The 10387-nt window shown below is 54.0% G+C and overlaps 1 protein-coding gene across 1 annotated transcript in view; it reads right to left on the bottom strand.

Moving 5' to 3' along the window:
- Positions 1-623: 623 nt before the first annotated feature.
- Positions 624-10387, bottom strand: part of ZAN (zonadhesin) — a 35147-nt gene continuing 25383 nt past the window's right edge. The window contains exons 35-46 of the mRNA XM_052636046.1: positions 7053-7264; positions 6451-6592; positions 5888-6135; positions 4696-4825; positions 4316-4490; positions 3826-4002; positions 3445-3584; positions 2867-3066; positions 2621-2759; positions 1979-2119; positions 801-907; positions 624-719 (exon numbers count right to left, since the gene is read on the bottom strand). Of these exons, the coding sequence (XP_052492006.1) occupies positions 624-719; positions 801-907; positions 1979-2119; positions 2621-2759; positions 2867-3066; positions 3445-3584; positions 3826-4002; positions 4316-4490; positions 4696-4825; positions 5888-6135; positions 6451-6592; positions 7053-7264 (1907 nt within the window). The remainder of the gene's footprint in view (positions 720-800; positions 908-1978; positions 2120-2620; positions 2760-2866; positions 3067-3444; positions 3585-3825; positions 4003-4315; positions 4491-4695; positions 4826-5887; positions 6136-6450; positions 6593-7052; positions 7265-10387) is intronic.

The raw sequence follows: 10387 nt of genomic DNA, 5'->3' as shown, positions 1-10387 counted from the left end.
GCGGGCATGTCTGCACTTTGGCCCTTGGCTGAGGTGAGCCGGTCACTCCTAGTAGGATGGAGCTCCAAGCTCCTCCCAAGCCAGGCCCCAGCCCCCACCTTCAGTTACCATAGCAACCCCAAGGCCCTTTGGGTCACAGGCCAGTTGACCCTTTGGAAAAAGCCACATTTCCCATCCTGAGCCTCTGCCCAGAGCTTCAATCTCATCATTAGAAACAGAAAACCTCAGGATCACCTTTCACTTACCAAGTGGGAAGCTCAGAGGCCAAGACCTACAAGAACTAGGATTCCTGGGGTGCCCTCTTTTCTCCTGTATCCCTGAAGCCCCTCATGGGACTTTGTCTAAAGGACAGACAGCCCCTTACCTCCTCAGACCTCGGTTCCCCTCCCTGTGGACAGTTTCTGGAGCATCCAGCCTTAGGTCCCTGGCCCCGTGTCTCCCTTCTGTCTCTCCCCACCAAGGTCCACCTCACAGACCCTTCCTCCACCAGAATCATGTGGAAAGTCACATCTCAAAAATAAATAATTTTATCTCTCTTTCTTCTGTGGACAACTCAGAACTGAGCGACTCTGAGGGCTTGCTCTGGACTAAAATCTGAGAGAAAACATGGATAAGAGGGAGCCTCAGGCCAGGCGCCAAAGCTGTGGGCCGTGGGGCTGGGGCTCACCTGCACCCGGCAGCTTGCCTCTGGTCTGGCTCTGCGTTTTCTCCCTAGAAACACACCAGTGATGAAGGTCAGCGCCCACTCCCCGTGTCTGCTCCCCTCAGCCGGCCCTCCTCTGCCCCTTTCCAGAAACTCACCTCCTCCCTTTCCTCCTGGAAATGCATCCTCTGGTCACCGCCACTAGCACTATGACCACCATGGGCACCAGCAATGGCAACAGGATAGAGGCAAAGTTGGATGCTTCTGGGGTGCAGGGAACAGAAATAGGGGTGTGGGATAAGAGGTGAGGGGGATACACCCTTCCGGTCCTCAGCTGCCACCCTGGGTGGACTGCATTCCCTGCACGTCTCTGGGTCCTGGCTCTCCCTCCAGGAAGCCGCCCCTCCTAGGGCCTTCGAGACCTTGGTGCCGCCCTCCTGCTCCCAGCGGACACGCAACTCCCACAGACCCTTCAGGAGGATGTTCACCCAGCTGGTCCCCCAGAGTCCAGGGTATCAGCTGGGTCAGTGCTTCTCCAAGAGTAGCCCTGGTATCACTCCCATCAGTCACCTAGAAGCTTGTGAAAAAATGCAGGCATCTTGGGGCCCCACCGAGACCTACCCAATTCAAGTCTCTAGGGCTGAGTCCCAGAGACAACCTTGCCCCACCCCGATCGTAGGCACAAGGATACAGTCGGAGAATTGCTGGTGCAGAGGCATGTGGGGATTATAGTTTGGGATAGAGAAAACTAATGAAAGGTTCCGGGGAGGCTAAGAGGGACACAGGAGAGGGGAACAACAGCAGGGTAAGGCATACAGATCACAGAAGTGGGGAGCTCAGGGTCAGAGAGAAGATTCCAGAGTGCTGGCTAGGGCATAGGGACTCTGAGATTCTTTCAGGATACTGATCCTGCTAATCTTTAGGGATCATATCCAAATATTATATTATTACACCTCATATGGTAATAGAAGACACTGATAATATACTGTCTACTATACATCTATGGGCATCCTTGGTGGCTCAGACGGTAAACAATCTGCCTGCAATGAGGGAGACCCAGGTTCCATCCCTGAGTTGGGAGAATCCCCTGGAGAAGGGAATGGCAACCCACTCCAGTATTCTTGCCTGGAGAATCCCATGGACAGAGGCGCCTGGTGAGCTATAATCCATGGGGTCACAAAGAGTCGGACACAACTGAGCAACTAACACACACACACGCATACATCTGTAACAGATACTGTAGGTTAATATTATATACACGGACTTATTCTGCGGCCATTGTTGGTGGGGAAGGTGAGGGGCTTGTGAGGTACAGGTCTGGGGTGAAGTTCTTGCCTGGCTTTTCAGGGGGAGGTACATCCCGCGGCTCCATGCAACGGTCTCCCCCATAACCAGGTTCGCACTCACAGGTGAAATGGGTTCCCTGCTCCCGGCACTGCCCATCATTCTGACAGGGGTTCTGTAGGCACGGGCTGTCTGCAAGGATGGAAGCGGGTGGGAGGGAGTTCTGGGTGGACACTCAGAGCCAGGGAGAGGGGCCTGGGGGCTGGGACGCCAGGGAAGAAATTCTCCCAGAGAGATTGGCTGGGGTCCACTGGCCAGGCTTCCAGTCCTGGTTCTATACCCCCGAGATCTGGGGAAACTGCTTATCCTCTTCTGAACTCCATTTTCTTTACCCTATAACGTGGGAATGCTATGCTCACCCCAAGTGCTGAGTAAGGACTAAAGGGGATCTTGAGACACTAACGCAGAGCAGAGAGCAGAGGCTCGGGGAAGACAGGGCCTTTGCCTTGTCCCTCCCGAGAGAGAGAGGGAGAGAGAGAGAGAGAGATGAAACGGCAGGAGTCCTGATCTTGATGAGATGGGCTCTTCCCAGGACTGGGAGGACTGGTTTGTTTCAGGTCCAGGGGCTTCCCCCTTCCCCCACCCTGACAGGGGATGAGGGCAGCTGGAAGCCGAGGGCCTGTCCCAGCTCACCTCGGAAGCAGCCACGAGTGAGGTTCCCCAGGGTGCAGACCTCCCCAGGGCTGCAGCCGAGGGGCTCACATAGCAGGAGCCCCGTGCGCGCGCAGGTGCAGCGCTGGGAGCAGTCGTCGTTCACGAAGCTGTCACCCTGCTGGAGAGGGAGAAGGCCCAGGAAGCAGGGGCGCCTGCTTGACCTCCAGTGTTGGGCTGTCCTTTCGCGCCTGCGCTCCCCCGGGGCCTCCCACTAACAGCCCGGACCTGGTAGTAGATGCCGTTGTTGGTGCAGCCACAGTGGGCCAGGGGGAGGCTCTGGGCTCCGCTGTAGATGTAGCCCGGGAGGCTGGCACAGCCCTCCACACAGGGGCCCTTGCAGCCCCGGGGGGCTGCCAGCGTGGCACAGGAGGCCGGGCAGGGTGTCATACAGCTCTGGTAGACAGTATTGGCTGGACATGACAAGGCTGAGGGGACACAGTCATAGTCAGAAGGTGGCAGAGCAGGGGTAGGCGCCCCCAGGTATGGAAAAGAAGGTCACCCAACAGAGCACAGAGCTTGCTAAACGCAGGGAGGACCGGCTTTGTGAGTCTTTTTGTCTGTGACACTAACTCATGAGGAGGATCAAAGGTGGGCCTTGGCAGAACGGAGTGGGAAGGGGTGATGGGGGTGAGGGCAGGGAAGGGGTTCAGTCGGGAGGATATTAACAAGGGGGAGAGTCTAGGGCTGGGGGAACCAAGATGGAGAGCCAAGGTGGGGGAAGCTGTGGGGGCTCAGAGCAGAACAAGGGGTGGAAAGAGCCGAAGGGGTCAGGGGCCAGCTGCTAGGGCAAGTCAGGGCCTCACCACAGTGGGTGTGGTCCCGCCAGCTGGCCGGGGTGGCGCCCGCCTCCTGGCAGATGCTGGCATACCCACTGAGGACCTGGCAACGCAGCTCCTCCTGCTCCTTGGGGTCGTGGGCGGCACACAGGTCAGACACACAGTGCCTGGAGGACAGCAGGGACAGGTGGGGGGCTGTCAGAGACAGGGAGGGAGGCCAGGAGACCCAGCCCTGCAGAAGAGGCCCTGGAAGCCCCATCAGAGAGTGGGCCGGCGTGCCATGGGGATGTGTGTGCGTGTGTGTGTGTGTGTGTGACAAGGTACTATGCACAGAATTGTGCCCAACAGAGAGCCAGTCAGAGAACAGGCCACAGGAGCTGGATAAAGGGTCTTGGGTCCCCGACTCACTCCAGGAAGGGCTCAGGGGCCACAGTCTGGTGACAGACAGCAAAGGGGCCCTCGGGGTCCACCAGCACCCCACACGCCTGGGTGCGGCTGATGAGCTGCAGCTCCTCCGGGCGGCATCCCGACACACCAAGAAAGCCTAGCGCCACTTCCTCTTTCACTTCCTCCTCCTGTACAGCCCTGGGCAGAGACAGTGAAGATCCAGGTGAGGCCCACCAGGGTTGCCGCGATCAAAGGAACCTGGGAGGGGAGGGCCCGGGGCACAGGCTGGGATCCACAGGGCCGGTGCCCCGCAGTCGGCGGGAGAGGAAAGATGTGATGGGATGAGAAGAATCAGGCCTGTCTGAGCCCTCGGCCTCAGGGCTCCTTCTCTGCTGAGCAAGTGCAGGTGAGCTTGTGTGAACAGATTTTAGGTTGGTGCTCATGCCCACCCTGGCCGGCCACCCCCAACCCCGGGTCAGGGCCTCCCTGCTTTGAACCCCAGCCCTCTCACCTTGAGATGCGGGGGAAGCTTCCCTCGGTCATTTTTACCTCCCAACTATTGCCAAAAGCAAGGAGGTTCTGGGTGACAGCCCCGTTGGGCAGCATAAAGTCATTCCTCTTGTTCTGGTCGCAGTTGCCACACAGGCCGAGCACAAGCTTCCGGTAAGTGACGGGCAGGGAGATCACTGCGGGAGGAGGGGGCCCAGGAGTGAGAACCCCCCGCACCACACCTCATCCCTCCCCACTCCTCCTGGGTCGTCTCCCGGAGCTTGAGGCCTTGCTTGCAGGCAGGGGACCCTCTCATGGAGCCCCTGGTTTTCCGTGAGGCGGTTTTCCCTCCCCCTTCCCAGGAACGCTCGCTTTGGCCCTCTGGTTCCCACGCTCAGGCACCTGCGTTGTTCTTTCCGTTGAAGCTGACCACCAGCTCAAAGTCTGTGATCACGAACAGGCGATCGCTTCGTAGGGAGACCCGCAGCTGGTCGACGGGCTCATAGGGGGCGGTCACCTTCTGGCCGTTGACCTGGAGGAGGCAGATGGGAGCCGCAGGGAAGCCTGAATCAAGGTGACCCTCAGGCTCCCCTGGTGGCTCAGTGGTAAAGAATCCACCTGCCAATGCAGGAAATGCGTGCATGCTAAGCCGCTTCAGTCGTGTCTGACTCTGTGCGACCCTATGGACTGCAGCCCACCAGGCTCCTCTGTCCATGGGATTCTCCAGGCCGAGAATACTGGAGTGGGTTGCCATGCCCTTCTCCAGGGGATCTTCCCGACGCAGGGATCGAACCCATGTCTCTTATGTCCACCTGCACAGGCAGGCAGGTTCTTTACCACAAGCGCCACGTGGGTTCAATTCCTGGTCTGGGAAGATCTCACATACCACGGAGCAACTGAGCACGTGCGCCGCAGCTGCTGAGCCCGAGCTCTAGATCCCAGGAGCCGCAACTACCATGTTCATGAGTGGCAGCTCCTGAAGCCCGAGCCCCTGGAGGCTGTGCTCTGCAACGAGAGAAGCCACTGCAATGAGACGCCTGAGCACCGCAACGGAGAGCAGCCCCGCTCACCGCAACTAGAGAAAGCCCGTGTACAGCGATGAGGACCCAATGCGGCCGAAACCAAAAGAATGAATACAATTATATTTAAAAAGGTGACTCTCTGCTGCGCTGGCCTCCGCTTCTCTGCACATCTCGGGACCTTGTGGTTCCATCATTCTCTGCAACAGGGTACTCCAGGAAGCTTTACTATCCCAAATGCCAAGAGCGTCTCCGAGGTCTGCTCCTGTTGCAGCCCCTTTCTTTACAAAAAAAATAAACAACTGGCAGGTGGGCATCCCTGGTGCTTCTTCAGACTGCCTGTCGGATCTTCCCTTCTTCCCACTGTCCCACCTCTCCCCGACCTTACCTGAAATCCTCCTGCCCAGCTTGGGCTCCCAAGGAGGTAAGTGCAACACTGATTCTGATTTCTACAACTAGGCAGCCTCTGCCAGGAACCTCCCAAGGAACGGGCAGCCCTGGCCCCACCTGCTCCTGGTGGCCTCTCATGGACTGACCTGCCTCCCCCGACCCACTCTGCCTGGCCCAGCTCTTACAACAAGCTCCAGTTCATGCTGGAGCTGGACTGTGAAGCCGTAGACCATCACGATGATTTCGTGCAGGAAAATGGGGTTGTGAGACGCATACATCTTGTTGCGTCCCTCCACGATGAAGGGCTCCACGCCACTGGGGAGCACATCCACGGTCTTGACCAGATAGTAGGTCATGCGGCCCTGGAAACGGTAGCCGAGGCCATCAAACGTGCGGTAAGTGGGGTCCCCATAAACCGTGCATCGCTCCGACCCTGCCAAGAAGAGCCAGCACTGAAGAGGAATGGCCCTGCCCAGTGGAACGGCCCCAGGGCCCCTCACCCGCCTGCCCCCAGTGCCTCCTGTTCCCTGAACTTGATATTTCCACCCTCTCCCTCTCCCAGCTTGAGAGGATCTCCCTTGCCTGGTTCGCTCTTTTCGCCCTGAAGGTAGATCCCAGAGAGAATCTGCAGGCGATCTGCGAGCTGGTAAGAGGTGAGAGCCCACCTCTGTCTATGTCAGCAGCTCCCTCTCCCCAGAGCCCCCAGCCTGGGCGCCCCCTCGACTGCACCTCCTGAGGGCCCCCTTACTGTAGGGTTTGCAGATTTCTTTGCCGTCCTCGTCGGTCTCACACCGGGAGCTGGGGGGGCAGGCAAAGGCCCGGCACTGAATGGCTCCCGCCTGGCAGGTACACCTCTGGGAGCAACTGCTGGAGAACCAGGCGTTACCCTCCTGCAGATGCCACGGGAAGAACGAGGAGTGAGGAAGGGAGGGCCAGCTCTCTTTCCTCGACGACTTCAGTCTAAGCCCACAGTCTGACGGCTCACTTGGCACAGGCCAGAGGCAGTCCCAGTGCCAAGGCACCCTCTGTCCCTGTAGCGCTCCCTAGAGGCACTGAGCTGTCTCAGGAGGTACTGCTGAGCCCATCTTCCAGATGAGGAAACTGGGGTCACAGAAGCCCTGTGACTCAAGAGGGGTACCACCAAGATCTTCAAACCAAGGCCACTCTACCATGCCTCAGTCCTCACATCCAAACCACACACCCTCCACCCCAGTCCTGGCAGGAGGCCACCCACCCCAGCCACCAGCCTTCACATCCAGCGCCAGCCGCAGCAGCACAGGCCAGGGGAAGGCGGCATCCTGAAGGTGTGTGGGTGGTGCCCCCCACCCCTACTTCCCATTCCCCACTCACGGGGAGGAATCTGCCCCGGGCGCCCCGGCAGCCACACTGACTCCTGGGCACACACCGCCGCTCCTTGAGCACGTAGCCGGGCTCACAGACGCAGCCCTCCTCGCAGTTGGAGGGACCCCTGGAGCCTTTGCACCGGCCTTCCGGGTTGTCGCAGGTAGGGGGGCAGTGGGGAAAGCAGTTGGTGTAGACGTAGTGAGGGGGGCAGTCCAGAGCTGGAAGGGTGGGGGAGAAACGCGGACTGAGCGTGGGCTCCGTGGTGGGCCTGAGGACAGAATAGAGCAAGAATGCTCCTCCCGTCTTGGCGTGGGAGCCTGTGGTCGGGCAGCAGGTGCAGCGCGACCTCGGTGCATCTGGGCAGCAAGCTTGTGACTGGCCTGTGTACCAGCATGACAGGAGCCCAGGGCAGGGAGGGACTCACTCTGCTGGGGGAGCTAAGTAAAACCCTTTGAGCAGAAGTAGTTGCAAACAAATGAAAACGTTCACAGATAGCAAGAGTCCACAACATGAAGATGTCAGTTCTCCCTAAATTAATTTTATTACCGTTTTAGGTCACGTGGGGCCACATTTGGGGTCTTAGTTCCCCAGCTTGGGATCAAACCTGTGCACCCTGTAGTCCTAACCACTGGACTGCCCAGGAATTCCCTCCCTAAGACAATTTGTACATTTAATGTGATAGCACTAAAATATACCAACAGGATTTTGGTGTTTTTTGTTTGTTTGTTTAAATAGGGAAAGATGACATTAAAGTGGAGATGAGGATATAAACAAACCAAAAAAGCTGGGAAAACTCTAAACCAAAACAAACAAACAAAAAAAACTAAATGTCCCTGCCAGAAATCTAAACACTACTTAAACTCTCAATGATCACAACACTGTGTTGCTAGTAAATGAAGCTAAATGGAGCAGTGGAAGAGGAGAAAAAGCCCAAAGAGGAACTCAAATACACATGGGAATTTAATATAAAATGTGACATCTGAGTCAGTGGAAAAAGAGACTGGTCATTTAATAATACTGGGAAAAAATAAACATGAAGTTGATTGAGTTCTCACCCTACACAGCAGGATACATCCCCATGGATCAAAATATTTAAATATTCAAAAAAAGAAACCATACAAATGCTAGGGCAAAATGTAGGCAAATTTTTTAACTTCAGAGTAGGGACGGAGTTTGTAACTGGGGCTCAAAATGCAGAAGCCATAAAACAAAGACTGTTATATCTGACCTCGTAAATACATACATATATATATATATATATATTATATATATATATATATTTCTGCATGGTAAAAAAATAAGAAGTCAGAGATGAAAAAAAAAGACATGGAAAAAATTTTTTGACTCATAGCACTAATGAAGGGCTGGCTACTCTCTGTAGCAAAGGACATCTATAAAATATTTCAATAAAGGGCAACAAACCAGTGGAAAAATGGTGAATAGGTAGGAAGAAATCACAGGAAGGGAAATCCAAACGGCTCCTGAATGTATGAAAGAATGCACAACCTCACTCATAATAGGAAAAATACAAATTAAGACTCTTTTTATCTTTCACTTATCAGATTGGCAAAAATCCAAAAGCATGATAATACTGTGTGTTGGCGAGGCTGTGGGGAAATGGGCAGTGTTGCTGGTGGGAATGTACATGCCTCAACCTCTATGGAAGGCCATTTGGCAAGATCTCTCAAAAGCATAAACTCACACAATCCTCGATCCAACAACTCCATTGCTAGGAATTTATCCTACAGATAAGAGACACACACATAGAAAACTGCATCTGCGTAAGGTTATGCATCGCAGCACTGTTTGCAACAGCCAAAGACTGGAAACAACTAGGAAGTCCATCAATAGAAACTAGTTAAATAAACGATGACAAATGAATTATGACATGTCTGCAAAAGAGAGTAAGGATGCTTTTTACATATCTGACGAGGAAGGGCAGCCAAGTGAAAAATAATGAAGTACAAACGACTGTGTCCTGTCTGTTGTTTGTAAGAAAATATGGGAAATAAATTTGCATTTGTTTGTATGTGCAGATAGAAAAGACTTTTGGAAAAATACTCAGATGTGGATAAGAGCAGGCTAGGGCCTGGGGCCCAGAGTCAGGATGAAAAGAGACTTTTCACTGGGAATCTTCTAATACTTTAAAAAATTTTGAACCATAGGAATGCAGCACAAATGAAAAACGCTCTACTGTTTTAAAATTTTAAAAGTTCTGAAATTAAATAGTAGTGCTGGTTGTATAACCTTGTGAAGATACTGAAAATCCATGAGTTGTATACTTTTTTTTTTTTTTTTGGCGAATTGTGTGGCTCTTAGTTCCCTGAGCAGAGATCGAACCCACACTCCCTGCGGTGGAATCTTAACCCCTGAATCACTAGGGAAATCCCCAAATTGTATACTTTTAAAGGGTAGAAGAATATAGTACATGAATAATAATTTTAAAAAAACTTTTTAAAGGAAAGAGTTAGAGAAGAATGCCTTGGAATCTGCCAGGGGAGGAGAATAAAGAACTTTTGGGGTGCAGGAAAGGGTGTGTATAAAGGCAGGGAGGGGTGTGGGAAAGCAAGGCCCACGTGGGGAATAGGATGGTATGTTGCAGGTGATGCCGGTCACAAGTAACAAGGGGGAGTTAGGGTGGACAGCTCACAGGATCTCAAACATCTCAGAGAGGAGCTCAGACTTGCAGGCACAATGGCTCACAGGTGTAACATGATCGCATCTCCTTTGGAACAACAGTGCTGAGAAGCAGCCTGTGCCATCCTGCGACAGGGGACACCGGCTAAGAGCTTACTGTAAATGGTCCACATTAGAGAAAATGAGGCCAGAAATAGGTCAGAAAACACCAAAAAGAAGAATGGAGGAGCTTTCAGGGCTCCACAGGTGGGGCCTTCCCTGGTGGTCCAGTGGCTAAGACTCCACTCTACCCCTGCCGGGGAGCTGGGGCTGATCCCTGATTAGGGAACTAGATCCCACGTGTGTGCTTAGTCGCTCAGTTGTGTCCGACTCTTTGCGATCCCATGGGCTGTAGCCCACCAGGCTCCTTTGTCCATGGGGAGTCTCCAGGCAAGGATACTGGAGTGGGTTGCCATGCCCTCCTCCAGGGATCTTCTCAACTCAGGAATCGAACCCAGGTCTCCTGCACTGCAGGCGGATTCTTTACCGTCTGAGCCACCAAGGAAACCCGGATCCCACATGCGGCGGCTAAAGATCCAGCAGGCCGAAACTAAGACCTGGTACAACCAAATAAATAAAAATAAAAATAATTTTTTTAAAGTACCAGACTCATATTTTTAAAAAGAGAGAGAGACACACAGATGAAAAGAAGGTTTGGGAGAAGT

This window comes from Budorcas taxicolor, chromosome 2 (genome assembly GCF_023091745.1).
Source record: "Budorcas taxicolor isolate Tak-1 chromosome 2, Takin1.1, whole genome shotgun sequence".
NCBI lineage: Eukaryota > Metazoa > Chordata > Mammalia > Artiodactyla > Bovidae > Budorcas > Budorcas taxicolor.
The sequence above is the reverse complement of the archived record's forward strand: the minus strand, read 5'-3'. Positions and strand labels throughout refer to the sequence as shown.